This window comes from Hyperolius riggenbachi, chromosome 4, assembly GCF_040937935.1.
Source record: "Hyperolius riggenbachi isolate aHypRig1 chromosome 4, aHypRig1.pri, whole genome shotgun sequence".
Classification (NCBI taxonomy): Eukaryota; Metazoa; Chordata; class Amphibia; order Anura; family Hyperoliidae; genus Hyperolius; species Hyperolius riggenbachi.
This window is the reverse complement of record NC_090649.1, coordinates 174,425,643-174,452,566: the sequence shown is the minus strand read 5'-3', so window position 1 is coordinate 174,452,566 and position 26,924 is coordinate 174,425,643. Positions and strand designations below refer to the sequence as shown.

Here is a 26,924-nt window from a genome sequence, read left to right as displayed (position 1 = left end):
AACATTTTTTGGCGTTAGCGGTGCAGTCGGCAAAAACAAAACTACACCCTCAGCATGGTGTCCTCCCTTCCAGCCAGGTAATTTCTCCTGCCCCTCCCTCCCCTCCGCCTGCTTGGATCAAATTACTTTACTCTATTCACCGTGTGTAGAGAGAGGAGAGACAGGAGAATTGCTGCAGCCTGTCTTCTCATGTCTGCTTGCTATAATTCTTATTTCAGATGTCTGTCTGTCTGCCTAGATTAGATCACATGGACATGAGGGGGTGGAGTTATGACATCAATCCCCCAGCATCCTTTGCACCTATGGTTCGGAAAGAAAAAAAAATCACCCAGGACCGATTTCATACCGGGGACGGGGATTTCAAGACCATAAGTGGAATACAGAACCTAGAAACGAGAAAATCACCCTTTATTGTGTGTGATTTTATATACAGTATATCTTGGCAACTTATTAGGTATAAAGCAAACTGTAATTTATAATTTAGGTACTCTTGAATCAGGTTAGATTTATTCATCTGCTAGCAGTCTTCACCTCATAAGAGAGGTTGTGTTACAATGAGTTTTACATTGCAGTTCAGTCTGCTTAATAAGTGTCCTGCCCTTTACTCCTATACTGCTTTATGGTCCAAAGTATGTTTATGGCACCACAAATACACCTAGTATGTGATAATGCAACTGATGCATCCAACATTTTTTTTAAATCTTCTAAAAATAAGATAAAATACAATAACCATGACAATGACAATAAAATAAGAAGTACATACCTGGAATGAGCGATGGATTCACAGATACAGGAAAGCCATATGGACTTGTTGGCATGGTTACAGGAGGCTGGTAAATAAATCTGTCCTCAAATGCTGTCCCAGAATTAGTAACCTCCTTGTCAATACAATTTGCCCCTCTGTTTGTTTCCAGAGGAAGAGGTCTGCTTGTCTTCTCATGGTTGTCTGACATTTCTGTAATATTCTTATCCATTGCAGAATCAGTGTGTGGTTTTCCCTGTTCAGATTTATTGAATGTTTCTGTGTCCTCCTCTTTTTTCTCCTCCTTGTCTTCTTCACCAGTAATTGGGGAGGAACTGGGCTTATTTTCTGATGGGTTTTTGGATACACTGATGGAGCTCTCTGGAACTTTTTGATTGCTGGTTCTTCTGCCTGGTCTCCGTGCTCTCTCTCTTTGCAGGCTGCTTATGGGGGCATAGGGGCTGCCGGCCTTTAGGAGTGCACCACCATGAAGAATTTCCAAGGCATTACGATGGACAAACAAATCAGAGGGCAACTGACCTTCGGGACACAGCTGCCTGCCTCTGAAAGCTACTGAATGGGGTGGCATTCCATGGTAAAGGAATGGTGAATCCAAATCAGGAAAGCCTTTTCTATGGGTCTTGTCCACCTCTCTCTGGTGATACATTGCATTCATTTCCATATCTATCCTGATGAAGAAAGTAGGGATGGTCAGTAAGATGAAATTCTGAGTTGATGAAAATGTATATGTTAGTTGTATGCAAATTTAACTTAACTTAAGTTTCTATTAGGGCTGGTTCTCACTTGTCGGTTGCCAACAATCAGTGCAGTGTTAACCTATGGGGGTGTTCTAAAAAAAAGCACTGTAATTTGGTTAAAATTGTGAATGTGCTCCATGTAGCATTTTTTTAAACGTTCAGCTTTATTGAATGTGCAATTCCTTCAAAAATCGCTCTGAAAATCATATTACTAAATCGCAATAGCTAAGCATCTAGCAACTGCTATTGTATTCTGCGGTGTGAACCAGGCCTGCGAGCCCACACTATAATTACTGTAGTCATCTTCTTTGGTCGTCATTTTCTTATTGGCATCACTATGTACAATGCAGGTCAATAGCTTATATGCACTAAGCAAATTGTTGTTGTCTTGCAATTTATTCAGGGTCCTTGACTTTGGAGTGCGACAATAAAAATGCAACAGCTATATTTCTGCTGCCTTTGGCACTGTTGCTTCCCTGCACATCAAGTATCTTTAACGTGGTATTGTCACCATAAAAATCAAATTTCAACAGCAACTGGTCTGAGTGTATTAAGTGATAAAGATGCTAATCCTGCATTCAAAACTTGCAAAACTTTTTCTGCTGTTATGGTTTGGAATTATCACATACTTTATGAGCACTGGCCCTAGTGCCAAACAGTGCCAAAGAGTTGAATGCTGGGAGTTTTTTTTATCTATAATATATCCCTCTTCTTCCATTTATTTCCCTGCCTAGCTTTCTTATCTGAAACACCCTCTGATTACTTGTGTTTACAAGCAAGGCTGAGGTGACTCAGCGATTGGAGGATAAGACTGTATAGTTCCTAGTATACACCTCAGTGGCAGTGTCTGAAGACTCTGGGAGGAGGGCAGCTAATGCATACACAATGAGCAAGAGAAGGGAGGGGGGGGGGGAAACAAGAGTCAGGGAGGATATGATGTCAGCATTAGCTTGGCAAGATGGCCACTGCCTAGAATAGGATTTTCTACTTTTCCTTTATAAAATTCACAGAAATCAGTACGTGGATAGCACAATACATCTGTTATGTAAGTAGAAGTAGTACTTATCTACTTATATTTGTGTTTTTTATTTCTAGGTTAGCATGGGTGTCACTTGTTCTTTAACTACCGTATATCATTATGCACATTGGTTTAACAATTTTATAAAGGAGTTGAAGAGAAATGGTGCAAATCTCAGTCCCTCAGACAAATGTCCCTTGGTCCTTCACTTACAAAACTGTCATGCAGTAATAATCAAGAAAATTCATCCTTCCTAACACAGGATTAAAGATTTGGTCAACAAACCAGCCCAACTATCTTCACATATGAAAACTCTGTGGCCCATATGCAATTAACTTTTTCTCCTGAATTTTCTCCTAAGTGTTATTTTCACACCTTGTCGATAAAATGCCTTTTAACTCACCAGCAAGATAATACCACCATTCCCAACATGCAAAGTTTAAAGTCAAGGATAACTGGTAAAGAAAGCTAATCTCTAATAAAATGTATCACTGACTACCAGTACTTATTAACCAATGAACAGTGCCATACACAGTGCAAGAAATCTGCATTAAGAGCTGTACACTTAAAACAACGATTTTCGTGGATTGGATACATCTCACGTGCTGGTGAGATGTATGCCTGCTGAAGCCATTTTATGTTGATAAGCCTATCATTAGATGCTATGACTATTTTGGGGAAGATTTCCACTAATTCTTTCCAATTCTCTTGTGTGAAGGAGGGGTCAGCCTTTTGCTATTTTTCCCTGATGTTTTGTATTTTTCGATCATTGCCTGGGGCATGAGGAAGGTGTGTAGGGTGGTGATTTGTTTAGATTTTTCCTGACTTAAAAGTAGTCTTTCTAAGTTTGAAGGTGTCAGCACAACATTAGCCATTCCTAATTGTGTCTTAATAGCATGTTTCAGTTGAAAATATCTGAATAGAGCATGTCTAGGTAAATTAAATTCAGATCTTAGAGTGTTAAAATCCTTAAAAGAGCCTCCTGTGAAAAGCTGTGAAATGTATTTGATATCATGGGCGTGCCAAAAGGTTATATCTGGAATGCATTGTAGTTCTGAGAGGTTACTATTACCTCGAATTTTGTGATACATATCGGGTGGGTTCTCCAAGGAGTTTACGAGTTTTTAAAATATATTTTAATAGTGGTCTGAATTAGGTTAGTACCTTCAGGGTCATTTGACACCCTGTACCTGTATATAGCCCCACATAGAGATTCATAGGAGCCTGCAATATCTGCCTCTGCCGCCAGACTGGAGTCCCACCTATCCCCTCCTAGCCAACTTTGTATGGGTATTAGTTGTGACGCTAAATAGTATTTGAAAAAATGTGGAACCGCCAGGCCTCCATAATTTGTAAAGAGTTGCAGAGTAGAGAGTGCAATACGGGGTGTTGAACCTAACCAGATAAATGAAATTTTTATATAATCTTTATTTTTTATTTTGAGTCGAAAAAATATACAATCAATAATATAAAACAGTACAGCCACCAAAACATGCCAGTACAGATATAACTCAATGGCAACACCACAATACTGGGTGTATTGTCAGTAGCTAAAATCTTGGTGGTCCTGAAAATATTCCAGACCCAAATGTAATTAAGAGCTAACATAACACACACACACCAATCGCAAAACAAAACAAATCAAAACAAAACAAAAAAAAAAAATAAAACACAGCCCAATTGGATTATTCAACCAAATGCACAGCCTTCAGATGTACAGCCAACAGATCCTACTACATGTTATCCTCCACCAGCTTCCCACGGTCTCCAATCAAAGTCGTTACCCCGAGCCTCTCCCTGAACTCCAACCAAGTTACCCATTGACTATAAAACTTCCCCATCTTATTTTGTGCCGACATTACTAATTCCTCCATCCTCATTGTGTCATTTAGGGCTTCAGCCAGGTCTACTGTCCCCAGTTGGGCGTCAACTTTCCAATTTTTGGCTATCAGATATCTGACTGAGGACATCAAAGGGCCAAGTATAGACCCCTTTGAGTTTTTTATTGGACCTGGAAACATTGAGAGTAACGCAATCTCTGGGGAGTGGGCTATATGACATGAGTTCATTTCCTCCAACCACTCGAAAGCTAGTCTTCATAGGTGAGAAATGCTATCGCACCCCCACCACATATGTAAATAATCCCATACCTCTTTCCCACATCTCCAGCATATGTCCGAGCCCCCCTCTTGCCATTTTGAAATCTGAGCTGGGGTACGAAACCATCGGATCAGGAGCCTATAATTCCTTTCCTGCACTTTACTTGACCTTGATGCTCCATGCGTCAGTGCCAGTGCCTTTTTCCAGTCACTGGAAGTCTGCTTCCCATTGTGAGCAGATATGATTAAACTGACTGGGAGAAACATCCAACAGTATTTTATAAATTTTTGAGATGGCATGTTCTGGTCGATGTTCACTGAGACATAGGCTCTCAAAGGCTGTACAATTCCTCATTAACTGAGATGAGAGTGAAAGAGATTTAACATAACTACATAATTGATGATATTGTAACCATTGTGAGATGTTGGGGCTGCTACTGCCTGCAGATAGCAGATCCCCGATGGGGGGAGGGGACCCATTAACCAAAAAAGTTCCCATCATTGGCCAGTCAGCTCTAACTGCAACTGCAAAGCTCAAATTATCAAAAATGGAAGTGAGAGGACTCGGAATAGATGAATACCGTAAATGAGACCCCCCTCCTGACAACAATGCATCCCAAATTGTCATTACATTCCACACCAGCAAGGGGATATCAACTAAAGACTTTCTAAGACACACAAGGATCCAGGGTAAAGCCCTGACATCCAAATCTATTATCTGGGATTCCAGTTAAACCCATTGCTTCGTTTCATGACTGTGAAACCAGTCTATTATATGGGACAGTGCTATTGCTCTATGGTACAATTCCAAGTCGGGTAGGCCCAACCCCTCCCCCCCCCCCCATTTTACTCTTTGACAGCAAAGCATACCGGAGGCGTGGGACTTTCTTATGACCCCATATGTATCTAATGAACATTGATCTAATTGATTTAAAGGCATCTTTAGGAATATCTAAGGGGACTGCCTGCATTACGTGTAGAAACCTAGGGAGAATGTCCATTTTAAGTACATTAATACGTCCCATCCAAGAGGGCTTGCCATACGTCGGGGAAGCAAGGTCTCTCGAGACCTGATGTAACAATGGAGTATAGTTTAACTCATAAAGATTAGAGAGACATGAGGGGATCTGGATTCCTAGATATTTAATATGATGCTCTTTCCACTTAAAAGAAAAAAAAGTTTTCAATTCAAGCAACATCTTTTGTGATAGATTGATATTTAAGACTTCGGATTTAGAAGTATTTATTTTAAAATTGCTAAGATCTCCAAAGATTCGGATTTCAGAGAGTACATTTGGTAGCGAGATCTTTGGCGAAGTGATGAAAAGGAGCACGTCATCCGCGTATAAGGATATCTTATGGTGACCAGTCCAGGTTCGGAGCCCCATTATAGAAGAGTTTTGTCTAATAGCATTAGCAAGATGTTCTATAGTTAATATATAGAGTAATGGAGATAGGGGACACCCCTGCCTGGTACCATTGTGGATGCTGAAGGCGTCCGACAGTATGCCATTCACTCTTACTCTTGCTGTCGGTAGAGTGTATAGGGACATGATCCTCCCAATCATACCAGACCCCAGACCGGCATGACAGAGGACCAGCTCCAAAAACGCCCAATTGACCCTGTCAAACGCCTTCTCTGCATCAATGGAAACCAGGCAGCTGGGCGTCCCTGTGCGCTGAACCAGCTCAATCAGTGTAATAACCCTAAGCACATTGTCTCTCAGTTCTCTATCAGGGACGAATCCGGACTGGTCACCATGTATCAGATGAGGTATTAGAGGTCATAGCCTATTGGCTATCAGCCTGGCAAACAACTTAATGTCCAGGTTGATCAGTGAAATAGGTCTATAACCCGAGCAGTCCATTTGATCTTTACCAGGCTTAGGTAGGACCACTATATGTGTCAGTAAGGCCTGAAGGGGAAAAGTGCTAGAAGCCGAGATAGAATTGAAAGCCTTTAATAACATCGGAACCAGCTCTTTCTGGAAAACTTTATAGAAAGGGGCAGTGTAGCCATCTGGCCCTGGGCTTTTTCCATTTTTTAAAGCCTGAATAGCTGCTATCAATTCCCTCTCTGAGAAATCCCCCTCTAGTGCCCCCGATTCTTCCTTCGGAATCTTTTACTCCCCCCAGATATTCATTAATTTTTTCTTTCAACTCACCAATTGAAAGACTATGATATTTACCTTGAATATTATATAGTGAGCTATAGTATTCTTTAAAAGTATCCGCTATGTCTTTTGATTTATATAACAGGCCCTTTGAGTGGGAGTTTATCTTTGGAATATAGGACATCGTTGATCTGGGGTGGATAAATCTCGCTAAAGCATGACCACTTTTGTTTCCCAACTCGTATAACCGAGACTTGAGTTTCTCTCTATAAAAGAGAGTTTTGGCGTCTAGAATTTTTATCAAATCTTGTCTAACTCTAGATAATTTAATGGCTGTTCCAGGATCCCTGTGTGTCTTATGCAAAGTCTCCAAGTCATGAATCTCTGATAACAATGTGGACACCTGATGGGCACGCTCTTTCTTAATGCATGCTCCGTGTGAGATAAGAATCCCGCGCAAAATACACTTCAAAGTTTCCCATCTGATCTGAGGGGAAGAAGGATCCCCGACATGTGTTATATGAAAATCAGCAATTGCGCGTAGCAGTTCTTTTTTACATAAAGGGTCCTCCAAAAGACCACTGTTCAAGCGCCATACAAATTCAGACTTAGGATTATCTCCGAGCACAAATGAACCAATCACAGATAAATTAAATTAACATCAAGTATATGCGTTTGAATATGGAGCGAAGAATCCAGTCCGGGGACATCTGCATGACATACAGGTGTTTGGGGGCAATTACCATTTTTATAATGCATACTCTACTGCAAACATTGAGAGGGAGAGCGATCCATTTTTTTTGTTTTGCTTCCACTGCTTCAATAGTTGGGATCACATTACTATTTATGAAGGAAGTCGCCGAGGGGGTAATTTTTATTCCCAAGTATTTAAAATGATCAACAATTTGTAACTTTGATTTTTTAGGTATAAGTTGCTTATCAAAAGAGTCTAGCTATTTTATGAAAAAAGTCATATATTTCCAATACCTTTGTTAACCCTCCTGGCGGTTTGCAAAAAAATCGCCAGGGGGCAGCAAATCTTTTTTTTTTTTTTTTTTTTTTCATGTAGCGAGACAAAGTCTCGCTACATGATAGCCGCTGCTCAGCGGCATCCCCCCAGCCCCTCCGATCGCTGCCGGCGATCGGAGATCCGGAGATCCCGTTCAAAGAACGGGATCTCCCGGAGGGCTTCCCCCGTCGCCATGGCGACGGGGTGGGATGACGTCACCGACGTCATCGACGTCGTGACGTCAAAGGGGATTCCGATCCACCCCATAGAGCTGCCTGGCACTGATTGGCCAGGCAGCGCACGGGGTCTGGGGGGGGGGGCGGCTGCGGCGCAACGGATAGCGGCGGATCGGCGGGTAGCGGCGGCGATCGGGCACTGCACGCAGCTAGCAAAGTGCTAGCTGCGTGCAGCAAAAAAAAAATTATGCAAATCGGCCCAGCGGGGCCTGAGCGGTGCCTTCCGGCGGCTTACCCCGAGCTCAGCTCGGGCTTACCGCCAGGAAGGTTAATGAGGGACCCGGAGGAAAATCAACATGTCAATGATATGCGTTCTTCAATGCAATTAATTTTGACTCCTTGTATGTTAGGGTCGAGACGGATAGCTTTCGCAAGTGGCTCAATTACAAGAGCAAATAAAAGGGGAGAGAGGGAGCACACTTGTCTAGTTCCTCTTGCGATTGTAAAGGTAGGTGAGATAAGGGAATTGATTCTGAGTTTAGCTTTGGGATTGTCATATAAGATTTGGAACCAGCGTTGGAAGGATTCTCCAAAACCAAAGTGCTTTAAAACTGCTGCCACATATGGCCATTCAATTGAATCAAATGCCTTATTCGCAGCAAGTTAAAGTATAACTCTCATTCCAGCATTTTTATGTGGGTATTGTAAATTTGAGTATAATCTTCTGACATTGAGCCTAGTAGAACATTGAGGTATAAAACCTTTCTGATCAGGGTGCACTATAGAGGCGATGTGCTTGTTAAGCCAGGAAGCGAGGATTTTGGTAAGTATTTTGGCATCCGTATTGATTAGAGATATTGGACGATTGGAATCGCAAGAGGAGGGGTCTTTATTAGGCTTTAGGATAAGAGTTATGAGTGCTTCATACATGGATTCAGGGAGTAATTTAGTTTCAAAGATATGATTAAATAAGGTAGGTGACTAGATGAGGGACAATTAGTGTTTTATTTTTAATGTACCACTCAATGGGTATACCATAGGGGCCCAGGGCTTTATTACGCTTAAATGTAGTTATCGCGGTTATTATTTCATGTGCGGTTATTGGTTATTGCTAAATGCAGCAATTAGCTCAGTTTTAAATCACACAGGTTACTTGAAGCAGCTGCGTCTCAAGGGGAGGGAGCGGGAAGCGTCCTACTCTGATTGTTTACTGCAGAAGGGGCGACACCTGGGCAGAAGGCAAGCTATTTTTTTTTGCTACTGGGAGTGGGTGGGGAAAGAGCTACCATGGGTGAAGGGGCAGAGCTACCAAAGGTGAGGAGGCAGAGCTACAGCTAACAAAGGGGCGGAGCTATGGGTGGCCCAATTTGCAGAGTGCTCATTCAAACTGATGACTCACTAGTTTAAGGAAGTCGTAAAAGAAAGAGGGCAAGATCTGCCTGAGAGAACACAGATAGAACATCGGCTGCCAATGAAGAGGTGAGCTTACCAATGTCGTGTGCACTTATCCTACTTCCCCGTGCATGTTGTGTTATTAGTTACTGAACCTGCTCCCCTCTGTACACCTATCATCCTGCTTCCTTCTGCAAATTGCCTGCCAGCTCTAAGCTGGGTGTTTACCATAACGTGCTGCTTCTACACCGTGGGCAGCACGGTGGCGCAGTGGTTAGCACTCTGCAGCGCTGGGTCCCTGGTTTGAATCCCAGCCAGGGCAACATCTGCAAGGAGTTTGTATGTTCTCCCCGTGTCTGCGTGGGTTTCCTCCGGGCACTCCAGTTTTCTTCCCACATCCCAAAAACATACAGGTTAAGGTACATACATACGTCAGATTTTCGCAAACGACCCGTCATTTGGACGTTCAAACTAGTGTTGGGGCGAACAGTGTTCGCCACTGTTCGGGTTCTGCAGAACATCACCCTGTTCGGGTGATGTTCGAGTTCGGCCGAACACCTGATGGTGTTCGGCCTTTTAAGTTCGGGTTCGCCCCGAACTACTAAATGGCCGCGAACAGGGCCCCTGTTCGGCCGAATACTGCCCCCCTATGGGGTCGCAGGCATAAGGGGGGAGCATGCCCCAATCGCGGGGGGGGGGGGGTCGGAAATTCCCCCCAACCCCTCCGCTAGCGCTCCCCCCTCTGCCCGCTACCCCATACAAAAGTTTAATGAAGTAAAACAGTACCGGTCTGGTGGTAGTGGGTGGCTGGCAGTGGGCGGCACTGTTTAGTGAGTGACTGAGGAGCAGGAGTCCGGAGAGTGACGCGTTGAGGGAGGCCGGGCAGCGGGCGGTTCAGCAGTAGTACCGTACTACTGCTGAACCGCCCGCTGCCCGGCCTCCCTCAACGCGTCACTCTCCGGACTCCTCCTCCTCAGTCACTCACTAAACAGTGCCGCCCACTGCCAGCCACCCACTACCACCAGACCGGTACTGTTTTACTTCATTAAACTTTTGTATGGGGAAGCGGGCAGAGGGGGGAGCGCTAGCGGAGGGGGTGGGGGGAATTTCCGACCCCCCCGCGATCGGGGCATGCTCCCCCCTTATGCCTGCGACCCCATAGGGCCCCCAAAAGCGGGATGTTCGGGGAGTTTGGGGTTCGGCCCGAACATGCCGAACATCGCGGCCATGTTCGGCGAACTTTCCCGAACCCGAACATCCAGGTGTTCGCCCAACAATAGTTCAAACAACCGGTCGTTTGGACGTCAAATCGGGTATGTGTACAGTCTGTACACACGCCCAATCGTCTGTGTAAATCCGATGTGTGTATGTACTTTAAGTTAATTGGCTTCCACCTAAATTGGTCCTAGACTATGATACATGCACTACATGCACTACACCAGTGTTTCTCAACATTTTATTGGTATGTACCCCTTTTAAAACCCTGTACTCACCAAGTACCCCCTAGCATAGTAAACATTATCACAAGTACCCCTTGACAAATATATATTTAATCATAGTACATGATAATTGGTTCTAAACAATTTCCAAGCATTTGCTATTGCTTTTAATTAGCTAAAATACTCATTCGGTGGTGTTTAAATAAGATTTATCATTTTCTAAAACACTAAATTTGTTATTCTTGGTTAAGTATATCAAGCCCGAGTACCCCCTGGAACCATCAGAAGTACCCCCTGGGGTACGTGTACCGCATGTTGAGAACCTAGGCACTACACGACACATACATAGACAGAAGACTATGGTAGGGACTAGATTGTAAGCCCCTCTGAGGGACAGTTAGTTACAAGACAATATATTCTGTACATCGCTGCATAATATGTCAGCGCTATATAAATAAATAAATAAAGTAGATGAGAAAGACTGGTAAGTTGTATGTTCCTGGAAAATTGTTATATTTTGCTGGCCACTTTATCAGGTATGCCTTGCTAGTACAGTTTTGAGTTTGACACCTTATTGCATTTGGAACTGCTTTAATTCTACATGGCATTCACCAGAGATTTTAATCAATATTGCAATTTTTGCAGATTTATTGCCTACATATCCATGATGCGAATCCACCACATCATTTTTTTTATTTATTCTTGAGGGGTTGGGAGGAACACTGCCGTATTATGTGTGTGGGTTTTGTGTATTTTTTGGGAAGAGGGGAACATTGATTGATTACACTCTGCCCACATCCTGTCATGGCCATGCCCCACACTCCTTTTCCAAATTTTTGCTGCAACGCACTTAGGCCTCGTTCACATTATACGCGCTTCCGTGCGCATTTGGAAGTGTATATGATGTGGTGAAACGCAAGAAAGGCAGAAGGGCATAGACAGCCCTTCTGCTGTTCACATCTACTGCATTGCGCAGCAGTACGATGTGCTATGATATGCTTGCGTACTGCTGCCTGCATTTTGCCCGCAAGCTGATCCCATCTCTGTCAATGGATGGGATCAGCAGCGCAGCGGGTAGCGGCGCAGATGGCGTGCGATCGTACGCGTTGCATTCCGATTGCACGGCCATCTGAATTGAAGTGATGTAAACAAGGCTTTAGCGCACCAACCCCTCACCCCCCCCTTCCCTTTTAAAAAATGTTTTTACAGATAAAAACCTATCACATTGATCATATACTCTTATTGTTTCTTGTCAGACATGTATGATTTCTTTGACTGAACTTCTAGACCCTAAGTTTTCGATTAATGCTGATATTTAATCCTGTTCATAGAAAATATCTTGATTTTAGCTGATTGATAGCACCCCATTACAGATACTCACCTCCTGAAAATAAATGATTCTCAAACTTCTGTCTATATAGATAGCTACCAGTGTCGGCGGAACTACTAGGCTCCAATAGGACTTCTGCCTTTTTAGGCGTACGTTAAAAAAGGGCGCCGGGAAAAAAAGGGCGCAGGGTTTTAAAAGATAATCATGAATAACGTTTAAAAAAAATTTGTGTTATATTTCGTTTAAAAATAATGTTTTATAAAGTTATAAATCATTAAATAATGTGTATAAAATCGGCAATTTTAAAAACGTTAATCTTCCCTGTTTAAGAATTGAAATTTATAATAACGTTTTATAAAACATTAATAAGAATTTTACTAAAGCTATACCTAACCCTACTCTCACACAGAACCCTCCCTGTACCTATCCCTAACCCCTAGACCCCCCTGTTGGTGCCTAACCCTAAGACCCCCCTGTTGGTGCCTAAACCTAAGACCCCCCTGTTGGTGCCTAACCCTAAGACCCCCCTGGTGGTGCCTAACCCTAAGACCCCCCTGGTGGTGCCTAAACCTAAGACCCCCCTGTTGGTGCCTAAACCTAAGACCCCCCTGTTGGTGCCTAAACCTAAGACCCCCCTGTTGGTGCCTAACCCTAAGACCCCCCTGTTGGTGCCTAAACCTAAGACCCCCCTGGTGGTGCCTAAACCTAAGACCCCCCCTGTGATAAGCATTAATAACGTTTTTAAAAAAATATGGTGCGGTTTTTCGTTTAAAAATGTGAAAAAAAAATGTAAGTACGGTTTTCCGTTTAAAAGTAATGTTTTAAAAAAATATTGTACTGTTTTTCGTTTAAAAATAATGTTTAAAAAATTATAAATCATTAAATAATGTGTAATCATGAGAAACAGTTATAAAACATTAAAAGTCTCCGGGCGCCGCTTTTAAAACGTTATTTTTCTCCGGCGCCCTTTTTTCCTGTTGGGCGCCGATTAAACGATATTTATTATGGGAGTGAATGGCGGCGCCCTTTTTGTCCACCTGCCTCATGCGCCCAAATTTCCTGCTTCCCTTTTTAGGGCTATCTACATATATATGTATGAGACCAGAGATACTGATTCTAAACATATTTGTGCCATATCCTGCTGGACTGATAGTAACTGTCATTTATGCTAATGTTTGCAACTGGAAGTATGTACCTGTTCTGTGAAATGTGCTATACTCAGTTTGTATATCTGTTGGCTAAAGTAACGTATTTGAAAAAAAAAATTGTTTGATCAAGGATCAGGGGAGTCTGTAATCATCACCGGGTGTCAAATACCCTAGCTACACCACTGCCTTGGTGTGTAAACACAGATGAATTGAGAGAATTCTTCTATTGGACAACTTCATTAATGCTCTGCCTAAGATAAAGTTCTGTATTCTCTGTTTCACTGAAATTAAATTGCATTTTATACTACACCTTTTAAAAAAATGATACAAATGTAAGAAAAGAATTAAAAATATTCATGAAGTTCAGCTCAGACCATTTCTCAAAGGCAATAGATCTACTTGTAAGATTATACAGATCCGGGGAAACAAATGCAAATATCACCACACAGCATGCCTCCTTATTTTAGGAAAGTACCTTGTCATATTTTGTTTCTGCAGCAGTTCTTGTCTCCTAGCTAAGAAATCCAATGGCTCTGTGTGAAGGAAGTTGCTGTAACCTTAAATAAAACACAAACATAATCACTCTGCTCATTGAATTCATCATTCACCAATTTTCTCCTCAGTAACAAGAACATGTATAGCAGAACAGGCATGTACTCTGGGCATTATATTGTACACTGTACCCCTGTTGTTTATTACACTGTAGTAGGTCCCTAGTTAAGAGTATTCCCGCCCAGCACATTAGAATATTTTGGATGCAGGGTCAGTTGAGTGCATAAGTTCAGCAAAATAAAGTTCAATTGAATTACATTTTTAGGGTTGCCGCATAAAACCATACACTGTCCCCCATAGCTACCCTCTCTCCCACCTCTTGTTTCTGTTACCCACTATATGCCATGCCTATGTGCTCAAGCTAAGTGCCCAGCTTTATCCAATAACTTGCCTAATTCTATCCTCCCCTGTTAGTTCATGCCTAATCTTAGCCATTATACCAAATTATGGTTAATACTAGCCTAAAACAAAATATGCCACTAATTTTTAAAACCAGCCTAACACTAACCTTGTCATAAATGTTCGCCACCACTAAGGGCCCTTTTCCACTAGCAAGCGCGATAGCAAGAGCAAACCACCTGCGCTTGTGATCACGCGGGCGCCTTTTTCCACTGTCGGCATTCTGCTGTACCGCCGCCGGGAGTGTAATGTGATTGTGATGAGAAACGCGCAGGACAGCGATTGCGTTTTGGCAAAAAACAAATCGTGATCGAAGTGCCATAGTGGAAAAAGAGCACCGCGATTTACATGCACCGCAATTTACACGTTATCGCGGTGCTCTAGCGATTAGAAAAACTGGCTGTGATGCGCTTTTTAAATCGGATCGCAGCCAGTGGAAAAGGGCCCTTATCATTTCCTTATTTCTGACCTTCCTGACTTCCAAAATATCAATAGTTAACTGGGCCCATACAAACAATAGCTGTGGGTGGCCAGATTGCCACAGTGCATAAACCACCATCCAAAATGAATTCCTTTGGAACAAGACATGTTCTGATTGAAGGTGAGACCTCTAAGGCCCCATTCACACTTGCGGTTCGAGTCCGCAAGTGTCCGGGGGCCGCAAATAGACCGTACTGGTCTCTGCGGTGGCCACAAGGCGGCACAAGTTGCGGATCTGGAATGTATCAGTTCCGGCTACAATAAAGTAGCCGGAACTAGATACTTTGCTGTGCCAGAAAGGCACCGCAAGCATGGGGGATACCGGCGTGTAGTCCGGGCCCCCCAAGTGGCATAGGACCGGTGCTGGAAGCATCCGGTCCTATTGCCAGTGTGATGAGAAACATCCGTTTCTCATTGCACAGCATGGGCCGCATGTTCGGTTCAGGATCTGGCCCGGGTCCGCATCCGCACCGGGACGGACTGAAAAATAGCGCATGTTGGAAAAAAAGTCGGACCATCCCGGAGCTGCGTTCCCGGATCGGATCCGGATCCGGACGGCGCACGAGTGTGAATGGATACATTGATTAACAATGTATCCATTCACCATCCGCTTTGTACGGAGCGTTCCGGGTCCGAGGAAGCCGGACCTGGAATGCTAATGTGAACCGGGCCTAATAAAAATGGTGGTGATTTTCCTATGTATCTGCATAGTTTCATTGGCCCTGATGCACCAAAAAGTGGTAAGATTGTTGAGCACAGGCAGACACCACAACCAGTACTTCCTCATTCCTCGCCCCATATAACAGATACTTGCCTCTGATAGTCTATGAGGCTGTTAGGTGGCAAGGAAGTGCATAGCTGAATTTCCAAGCTAGGATGTACATCAGAATATGCGGATCCCAGTAGAACTCAGGAAAGCCTTATAAGTAACAGTGGGGAACAATGCAGAGGCATATGGTAAATAGTCTTATGACCAATTTGATTTACAGTGATCCAATATAGGATTAGTATATGGTGTTCCGTTTTGGAGTTTGAAGTCAGTGCAGCTAACTGTAGATCTTCTCAAGTCATCAACTTGCCCCAGTCTCCATATAAACTTCATATCAGAATGTATTTCTTTTGTATAATGAACAGTATCTATGGAGACATGTAACACACATGACTTCACAGAATTGGTGTCATCATTACCTGGGGCTGAGTAAGCTCGGTTGGACATTACGCTGGAGTGGCTGGGAACAGATGAACCAAACTGAGATGTAAGGTGTAGTTGCCTTGTGTCACCGGGAAGAATCATGTCAGATGATGGCAACATCTCTCCTCTAAAACAGAGAAATCGTATTAGTCTTTTATGTAGAAACACTTCATCTGATCTGAATCAAGACATTGCCTGTGATGCGTGAAACGTTTCTCATCCGTTATCTCACCTTGAGGTTTCATTACTAAATAAGACGCCACACTTGTGTCCACGTAAAACCCTGGTTGTTTTACAAGGATAATTCTTCAGATTTTGTGCGCGTGTTGGCCACCATAGATTTCTAGCACCTGCTAGCAGGCTAATGGGATTGTATGCGCATTGCGATTTCTTGAGGCATGGAATCAGTTTTCTCAAGTATATTGCAGCCATAAAAACATGCTGACTTGCGAACTAACATGCTCGTTGCCATTGAACTGCATTGCATGCGATATCACATTGTGCAAATTGCATGTGGTTTTCAACAAGTGTGGCCCCAGCCTGATGACCAGTACAGTATTCAGCACAATACTTAGCACAGGTTACCACATCTTACTTAAAGGGGAACTGAAGAGAGAGGTATATGGAGGCTGTCATGTTTATTTCCTTTTAGACAATACCAGTTGCCTGGCAGCCCTGCTGATCCTCTGCCTCTAATACTATTAGCCATAGCCCCTGAACAAGCATGCAGCAGATCAGGTGTTTCAGTGGTTCAGACTTATAAGTCTGATCTGACAAGACTAGCTGCATGCTTGTTTCTGGTTTTAATCAGATACTACTGCAGAGAAATAGACCAGCAGGGCTGCCAGGCAACTGGTATTGATTAAAAGGAAATAAACATGACAGCCTCCATATACCTCTCTCTTCAGTTCCCCTTTAAAGAGACACTGAAGCGCAAAAAAAAATATGATATTATGATTTGTATGTGTAGTACAGCTAAGAAATAAAACATTAAGATCAGATACATCAGTCTAATTGTTTCCAGGACAGGAAGAGTTAAGAAACTCCAGTTGTTATCTCTATGCAAAAAAAGCAATTAAGCTCTGCGACTTTCAAAGTCCTGGAGAGGGCTGTTATCTGACTTTTATTATCTCAATTGTTTTCTTTTTCTCTGCCAGAGGAGAGGTCATTAGTTCACAGACTGCTCTGAAAGAATCATTTTGAATGCTGAGTGTTGTGTAATCTGCACATATTAGAGAATGATGCAATGTTAGAAAAAACACTATATACCTGAAAATAAAAATATGAGAATATTTTCTTTGCTGCTAATCTTCTAGTAATTATTCATAGTACACAACCAATTCATTATATCATATATTTTTTTTCGCTTCAGTGTCTCTTTAACACATCTTAGTTTTATCTCATTTATTTATACTCTCTCCCTCTACTGAGTAGAGTAGTAGAGTAGAGTCTACTCCATTTCTCTGCTTATTTTTTTTTTTTCAGACTGGGACATGTCTCTAGGAAAGTTGTTGAGGCAACCCTTCTGGACCACCATTCACTATGGAAAGCAAACTGCAATGTGAAGACAAGACACGTATATCATCTGGTATCCCCTCTGTTCCTGTCTACAGGGAGGAGAATGGCTTAATCCATTACATCGGTGATCTGAAAATGGTTTACAAAAATTTTTTAGAAGAGAAAAGGTATATTCGAAAAAAAGTCCCATGTTCCATTTTAAGAAAACTCCCCAAAATGACATACATACCAATTGAAAGCCATGGTTCTCGTAACAAAAGTTCAAAAAAGCACATAGCTATAGTTCCAAACAGCAACCAAGGTAATTTTTTCTCATTGAGACCTGAACTGCTAGGCAAGTTGTATTTAAAATCAAAGAAATATGTCAGTCTACATATCCCTTTCTCTTAAAATTACCTTTAGGCCTCTTGCACACTACATGCGATTCCAATTTTTTTATATTTTCTGATTTTTGATTCTGATTTTAAAAAGTACTGCATGCTGCCGAGTTTTTTAATCGGAATACAAAAATCGGATCATATAAAAAAAATTGGAATAGCGTGTAGTGTTAAGAGGCCTTAAAGTGGTCTGAAAGTCAGCATTTCTACTTTGCTCTAAAATATTCCTCACAGCTTGAAAGCTACTATCCCAGAATTTCTAGCAGAACATCACTGGAATGGTTAAACAAAGCACTTTGTCCTGCTATTCAGCTTCAAATCTGCATCCAAACTGGAGATAACAGTATCTTTGTTTGCATTCCAATGCTGATATATGTGTGTAAACACAGTGTAACAAGTGAAAAGGAGCTCTCTGTGAAGCTCTCTGTGCTTCAAGCACACAAACAGCTCAGAACAGCTAATTAGAAGATGTTAATATATAATAAAAAGCAGTTTGAATAAAATGCAATGGCATGTTTCAGGGCAAAACAAATAACACTTTGTAAACTTTTAATTTGTAAACAGACAATATTACTTATGCACAAAAGCAAATATGATAACTGTATGAGTAATAAAAAGTAGGAAAACACATTATTATTGAATGTTATGTTTCAGACCACTTTAAAGTGATTAAATAAAATATACAGTACAAAAAGAATGTGGATAAAGGAGATAGATGACTGGATCAGGAATGCAACTATATACAGTACCGGCATTTCATACATTCGCTCCTTTAGCTTAAAGGATTCATGAAGTAACAGGACTACGGAGGTTCCCATCTTTATTCCCTTTTAACACATTGTAGTTGTCTGGCTATCGTGCTTATCCTCTGCCTTTTAAATTTTCTTAATTGCAACCAGTTTTCAGAATAACTGATCTGAGTCTAGTCTGACTCAGATAATACTGGAAGTAGATGGGGAATGGGTCAGGAAGGCAACTGGAATACCTTCAAAATGGAATAGACGGCAGCCTCATGTCAAGTTCATTTTAAAGGACACCTGAAGTGAGAGGGATATGGAAGCGGCTATATTTATTTCATTTTAAACAATAACAGTTGCCTAGCATCCTATTTGGTCTCTTTCCTGGCGTCCTGAAACAAGCTAGCAGCCAATTCAGTCAAACTTCAGTCAAAGCACCTGATCTGCATGCTTGTCTATGGTAGTGTTGGGCGAACATCTAGATGTTCGGGTTCGGGCCGAACAGGCCGAACATGGCCGCGATGTTCGGGTGTTCGACCCGAACTCTGAACATAATGGAAGTCAATGGGGACCCGAACTTTTGTGCTTTGTAAAGCCTCCTTACATGCTACATACCCCAAATTTACAGGGTATGTGCACCTTGGGAGTGGGTACAAGAGGGAAAAAAAATTTAGCAAAAAGAGCTTATAGTTTTTGAGAAAATCGATTTTAAAGTTTCAAAGGGAAAACTGTCTTTTAAATGCGGGAAATGTCTGTTTTCTTTGCACAGGTAACATGCTTTTTGTCGGCATGCAGTCATAAATGTAATACATATAAAAGGTTCCAGGAAAAGGGACCAGTAACGCTAACCCAGCAGCAGCACACGTGATGGAACAAGAGGAGGGTGGCGCAGGAGGAGAAGGCCACGCTTTGAGACACAACAAACCAGGCCTTGCATGAGGACAAGAAGCGTGCGGATAGCAATTTGCATTTTGTCGCCATGCAGTCATAAATGTAATACAGATGAGAGGTTCAATAAACAGGGACCGGAAACGCTAACCCATCACAGATGTTCATTGTTCATGTTACTTGGTTGGGGTCCGGGAGTGTTGCGTAGTCGTTTCCAATCCAGGATTGATTCATTTTAATTTGAGTCAGACGGTCTGCATTTTCTGTGGAGAGGCGGATACGCCGCCGATCTGTGACGATGCCTCCGGCAGCACTGAAACAGCGTTCCGACATAACGCTGGCTGCCGGGCAAGCCAGCACCTCTATTGCGTACATTGCCAGTTTGTGCCAGGTGTCTAGCTTCGATACCCAATAGTTGAAGGGTGCAGATGGATTGTTCAACACAGATACGCCATCTGACATGTAGTCCTTGACCATCTTCTCCAGGCGATCGGTGTTGGAGGTGGATCTGCACGCTTGCTGTTCTGTGTGCTGCTGCATGGGTGTCAGAAAATTTTCCCACTCCAAGGACACTGCCGATACCATTCCCTTTTGGGCACTAGCTGCGGCTTGTGTTGTTTGCTGCCCTCCTGGTCGTCCTGGGCTTGCGGAAGTCAGTCTGTCGGCGTACAACTGGCTAGAGGAGGGGGAGGATGTCAATCTCCTCTCTAAAGTCTCCACAAGGGCCTGCTGGTATTCTTCCATTTTGACCTGTCTGGCTCTTTCTTCAAGCAGTTTTGGAACATTGTGTTTGTACCGTGGATCCAGAAGGGTATAAACCCAGTAATTGGTGTTGTCCAGAATGCGCACAATGCGTGGGTCGCGTTCAATGCAGTCCTAGGCCGAAGAGGTCATAGCCTAGGGTCACAAAACCTGTTTATTGGGCAATTTCAATGGTGGCGAGTCTGACGTACATAAATCGCAGCAATGGCCGTTAGCAACGTCTGAATCTCACGAAATGTCTCATGCAGGTAGAAGACATATTGTTAGACTTGGGCTCCAAAGATGGGTTCCCTACATCTCTGCAAACCAGAGTTACAGGGCTCCAAATTTGGTAAAATCCCCCATAGGCTTTCATTGGGCCTCCTATTTACAGTTCCAAAATCTCACATCTTTTCAAAGGGCAATTACTCAGCAGTGGCAAATTTTCTAGCATTGTAGGGACCCTTAGGGGGAACATGACTGGTGAGTTTCGGGCCCCTAGGCCAAAGAGGTCATAGCCTAGGGTCACAAAAACCTGTTTACTGGGGCTATTTCAATGGTAGTGATGGTGACGTACATAAATCGCAGCAATGGCCGTTAGCAAAGTCTGAATCTCACGAAATGTCTCATGCAGGTAGAAGACATATTGTTAGACTTGGATTCCAAAGATGGGGTCCCTACATCTCTGCAAACCAGAGTTACAGGGCTCCAAATTTGGTAAAATCCCCCATAGGATTTCATTGGCTCCCTATTTCACTTTCCAAAATCTCACATCTTTTCAAAGGGCAATGGCTCAGCAGTACCAAATTTTCTAGCATTGTAGGGACCCTTAGGGGGAACATGACTGGTGAGTTTCGGGCCCCTAGGCCGAAGAGGTCATAGCCTAGGGTCACAAAAACCTGTTTATTGGGGCTATTTCAATGGTAGTGATGGTGACGTACATAAATCGCAGCAATGGCCGTTAGCAAAGTCTGAATCTCACGAAATGTCTCATGCAGGTAGAAGACATATTGTTAGACTTGGATTCCAAAGATGGGGTCCCTACATCTCTGCAAACCAGAGTTACAGGGCTCCAAATTTGGTAAAATCCCCCATAGGATTTCATTGGCTCCCTATTTCACTTTCCAAAATCTCACATCTTTTCAAAGGGCAATGGCTCAGCAGTACCAAATTTTCTAGCATTGTAGGGACCCTTAGGGGGAACATGACTGGTGAGTTTCGGGCCCCTAGGCCGAAGAGGTCATAGCCTAGGGTCACAAAAACCTGTTTATTTGGGCTATTTCAATGGTAGTGATGGTGGCGTACATAAATCGCAGCAATGGCCGTTAGCAAAGTCTGAATCTCATGAAATGTCTCATGCAGGTAGAAGACATATTGTTAGACTTGGATTCTAAAGATGGGGTCCCTACATCTCTGCAAACCAGAGTTACAGGGGTCCAAAATTGGTAAAATCCCCCATAGGATTTCATTGCCTCCCTATTTCACTTTCCAAAATCTCACATCTTTTCAAAGGGCAATGGCTCAGCAGTACCAAATTTTCTAGCATTGTAGGGACCCTTAGGGGGAACATGACTGGTGAGTTTCGGGCCCCTAGGCCGAAGAGGTCATAGCCTAGGGTCACAAAAACCTGTTTATTTGGGCTATTTCAATGGTAGTGATGGTGGCGTACATAAATCGCAGCAATGGCCGTTAGCAACGTCTGAATCTCACGAAATGTCTCATGCAGGTAGAAGACATATTGTTAGACTTGGATTCCAAAGATGGGGTCCCTACATCTCTGCAAACCAGAGTTACAGGGGTCCAAAATTGGTAAAATCCCCCATAGGATTTCATTGCCTCCCTATTTCACTTTCCAAAATCTCACATCTTTTCAAAGGGCAATGGCTCAGCAGTACCAAATTTTCTAGCATTGTAGGGACCCTTAGGGGGAACATGACTGGTGAGTTTCGGGCCCCTAGGCCAAAGAGGTCATAGCCTAGGGTCACAAAAACCTGTTTATTTGGGCTATTTCAATGGTAGTGATGGTGACGTACATAAATCGCAGCAATGGCCGTTAGCAACGTCTGAATCTCACGAAATGTCTCATGCAGGTAGAAGACATATTGTTAGACTTGGATTCCAAAGATGGGGTCCCTACATCTCTGCAAACCAGAGTTACAGGGGTCCAAAATTGGTAAAATCCCCCATAGGATTTCATTGCCTCCCTATTTCACTTTCCAAAATCTCACATCTTTTCAAAGGGCAATGGCTCAGCAGTACCAAATTTTCTAGCATTGTAGGGACCCTTAGGGGGAACATGACTGGTGAGTTTCGGGCCCCTAGGCCGAAGAGGTCATAGCCTAGGGTCACAAAAACCTGTTTATTTGGGCTATTTCAATGGTAGTGATGGTGGCGTACATAAATCTCAGCAATGGCCGTTAGCAAAGTCTGAATCTCACGAAATGTCTCATGCAGGTAGAAGACATATTGTTAGACTTGGATTCCAAAGATGGAGTCCCTACATCTCTGCAAACCAGAGTTACAGGGGTCCAAAATTGGTAAAATCCCCCATAGGATTTCATTGCCTCCCTATTTCACTTTCCAAAATCTCACATCTTTTCAAAGGGCAATGGCTCAGCAGTACCAAATTTTCTAGCATTGTAGGGACCCTTAGGGGGAACATGACTGGTGAGTTTCGGGCCCCTAGGCCGAAGAGATCATAGCCTAGGGTCACAAAAACCTGTTTATTTGGGCTATTTCAATGGTAGTGATGGTGGCGTACATAAATCTCAGCCATGGCCGTTAGCAACGTCTGAATCTCACGAAATGTCTCATGCAGGTAGAAGACATATTGTTAGACTTAGATTCCAAAGATGGGGTCCCTACATCTCTGCAAACCAGAGTTACAGGGGTCCAAAATTGGTAAAATCCCCCATAGGCTTTCATTGGGCCTCCTATTTACCGTTCCAAAATCTCACACCATTTCAAAGGGCAATGGCTCAGCAGTGGCAAAACTCACCAGTCATGATCCCCCTAAGGGTCCCTACAATGCTATAAAATTTGGTACTGCTGAGCCATTGCCCTTTGAAAAGATGTGAGATTTTGGAAAGTGAAATAGGGAGCCAATGAAATCCTATGGGGGATTTTACCAATTTTGGACCCCTGTAACTCTGGTTTGCAGAGATGTAGGGACCCCATCTTTGGAATCCAAGTCTAACAATATGTCTTCTACCTGCATGAGACATTTCGTGAGATTCAGACTTTGCTAACGGCCATTGCTGCGATTTATGTACGTCACCATCACTACCATTGAAATAGCCCCAATAAACAGGTTTTTGTGACCCTAGGCTATGACCTCTTCGGCCTAGGGGCCCGAAACTCACCAGTCATGTTCCCCCTAAGGGTCCCTACAATGCTAGAAAATTTGGTACTGCTGAGCCATTGCCCTTTGAAAAGATGTGAGATTTTTGGAAAGTGAAATAGGGAGCCGATGAAATCCTATGGGGGATTTTACCAATTTTGGACCCCTGTAACTCTGGTTTGCAGAGATGTAGGGACCCCATCTTTGGAATCCAAGTCTAACAATATGTCTTCTACCTGCATTAGACATTTCGTGAGATTCAGACTTTGCTAACGGCCATTGCTGCGATTTATGTACGTCACCATCACTACCATTGAAATAGCCCCAATAAACAGGTTTTTGTGACCCTAGGCTATGACCTCTTCGGCCTAGGGGCCCGAAAATCACCAGTCATGTTCCCCCTAAGGGTCCCTACAATGCTAGAAAATTTGCCACTGCTGAGTAATTGCCCTTTGAAAAGATGTGAGATTTTGGAACTGTAAATAGGAGGCCCAATGAAAGCCTATGGGGGATTTTACCAAATTTGGAGCCCTGTAACTCTGGTTTGCAGAGATGTAGGGAACCCATCTTTGGAGCCCAAGTCTAACAATATGTCTTCTACCTGCATGAGACATTTCGTGAGATTCAGACGTTGCTAACGGCCATTGCTGCGATTTATGTACGTCAGACTCGCCACCATTGAAATTGCCCAATAAACAGGTTTTGTGACCCTAGGCTATGACCTCTTCGGCCTAGGACTGCATTGAACGCGACCCACGCATTGTGCGCATTCTGGACAACACCAATTACTGGGTTTATACCCTTCTGGATCCACGGTACAAACACAATGTTCCAAAACTGCTTGAAGAAAGAGCCAGACAGGTCAAAATGGAAGAATACCAGCAGGCCCTTGTGGAGACTTTAGAGAGGAGATTGACATCCTCCCCCTCCTCTAGCCAGTTGTACGCCGACAGACTGACTTCCGCAAACCCAGGACGACCAGGAGGGCAGCAAACAACACAAGCCGCAGCTAGTGCCCAAAAGGGAATGGTATCGGCAGTGTCCTTGGAGTGGGAAAATTTTCTGACACCCATGCAGCAGCACACAGAACAGCAAGCGTGCAGATCCACCTCCAACACCGATCGCCTGGAGAAGATGGTCAAGGACTACATGTCAGATGGTGTAGCTGTGTTGAACAATCCATATGCACCCTTCAACTATTGGGTATCGAAGCTAGACACCTGGCACAAACTGGCAATGTACGCAATAGAGGTGCTGGCTTGCCCGGCAGCCAGCGTTATGTCGGAACGCTGTTTCAGTGCTGCCGGAGGCATCGTCACAGATCGGCGGCGTATCCGCCTCTCCACAGAAAATGCAGACCGTCTGACTCAAATTAAAATGAATCAATCCTGGATTGGAAACGACTACGCAACACTCCCGGACCCCAACCAAGTAACATGAACAATGAACATCTGTGATGGGTTAGCGTTTCCGGTCCCTGTTTATTGAACCTCTCATCTGTATTACATTTATGACTGCATGGCGACAAAATGCAAATTGCTATCCGCACGCTTCTTGTCCTCATGCAAGGCCTGGGTTGTTGTGTCTCAAAGCGTGGCCTTCTCCTCCTGCGCCACCCTCCTCTTGTTCCATCACGTGTGCTGCTGCTGGGTTAGCGTTACCGGTCCCTTTTCCTGGAACCTCTTATATGTATTACATTTATGACTGCATGCCGACAAAAAGCATGTTACCTGTGCAAAGAAAACAGACATTTCCCGCATTTAAAAGACAGTTTTCCCTTTGAAACTTTAAAATCGATTTTCTCAAAAACTATAAGCTCTTTTTGCTAATTTTTTTTCCCTCTTGTACCCACTCCCAAGGTGCACATACCCTGTAAATTTGGGGTATGTAGCATGTTAGGAGGCTTTACAAAGCACGAAAGTTCGGGTCCCCATTGACTTCCATTATGTTCGGAGTTCGGCCATGTTCGGCCCGAACCCGAACATCTAGATGTTCGCCCAACACTACACGTGACCCGTTCGGCCAATCACAGCGCTAGCCGAACGTTCGGGTAACGTTCGGCCATGCACTCTTAGTTCGGCCATATGGCCGAACAGTTTGGCCGAACACCATCAGGTGTTCGGCCGAACCCGAACATCACCCGAACAGGGTGATGTTCTGCAGAACCCGAACAGTGGCGAACACTGTTCGCCCAACACTAGTCTATGGCTAAACACTTGTTCAGGGTCTATGGCTAAACGCTTGTTCAGGATCTATGGCTAAACGCTTGTTCAGGGTCTATGGCTAAACGCTTGTTCAGGATCTATGGCTAAACGCTTGTTCAGGATCTATGGCTAAACGCTTGTTCAGAGTCTATGGCTAAACGCTTGTTCAGGGTCTATTCCTAAACGCTTGTTCAGGATCTATGGCTAAACGCTTGTTAGGGTCTATGACTAAACGCTTGTTCAGGATCTATGTCTAAACACTTGTTCAGGATCTATGGCTAAACGCTTGTTCAGGATCTATGGCTAAACACTTGTTCAGGATCTATGGCTAAACACTTGTTCAGGATCTATGGCTAAACGCTTGTTCAGGATCTATGGCTAAACACTTGTTCAGGATCTATGGCTAAACGCTTCTTAGGGTCTATGGCTAAACGCTTCTTAGGGTCTATGGCTAAACGCTTGTTCAGGATCTATGGCTAAAAGCTTGTTAGGGTCTATGGCTTAATGCTTGTTCAGGATCTATGGCTAAATGCTTGTTCAGGATCTATGGCTAAATGGTGGTTCAGGGTCTATGGCTAAACGCTTGTTAGGGTCTATGGCTAAACGCTTGTTAGGGTCTATGGCTAAAAACGTGTTCAGGATCTATGACTAAACGCTTGTTCAGGATCTATGGCTAAACGCTTGTTAGGGTCTATGGCTAAATGCTTGTTAGGTTCTATGACTAAACGCTTGTTCAGGGTCTATAATTAAATTAATTAGACACAGAGGGTCAGCAGGACAGTCAGCCAGCCAATCTGCATTATTTAAAAGGAAATAAATATGGCAGCCTCCATATCTCTCTCACTTCAGGTGTCCTTTAAGCTACAGGTAGCACTATAAATGTCTGCCCTGTCATGAACACCTTTCAACCTGCCCTTCAGTGAATGAGCAAATGGCACCTTTCCAGCAGTCGTGGCTCAAACTGTCCTGGCATCACTGGCATCCGCTGCTGAGTCGGCACCACTACCTGAGGGTTCACAGACATCATCTGATTCCTCATCAGTATCTCTTGTCTCTGACGTAGTTCTAGGTATAAAAAACAGGAAATGAATCACAACAAATAAATGCTCACAAAGACTACAATATAGAGTAAATTGGGAGGCAATGTAATTCAAGAATAGGAGCAAGTCAGAAAGATTGTGCTACACACAGCATCTCATAAAGTGTTTGCTTTTACTTTGTGACTTGCATACAAATACAAAAAAAGAAAATGAGAGTTTGTTTCCAACAAG

The 26,924-nt window shown here is 43.3% G+C and overlaps 1 protein-coding gene across 1 annotated transcript in view; it reads right to left on the bottom strand.

The window, feature by feature from the left end:
• Nucleotides 1-26,924, bottom strand: part of SAMD7 (sterile alpha motif domain containing 7) — a 92,725-nt gene that overhangs the window by 28,921 nt on the left and 36,880 nt on the right. Inside the window, exons 4-7 of the mRNA XM_068233314.1 lie at nt 26,592-26,718; nt 15,845-15,975; nt 13,701-13,782; nt 764-1,431 (exon numbers count right to left, since the gene is read on the bottom strand). Coding sequence (XP_068089415.1) covers nt 764-1,431; nt 13,701-13,782; nt 15,845-15,975; nt 26,592-26,718 — 1,008 coding nt within the window. The remainder of the gene's footprint in view (nt 1-763; nt 1,432-13,700; nt 13,783-15,844; nt 15,976-26,591; nt 26,719-26,924) is intronic.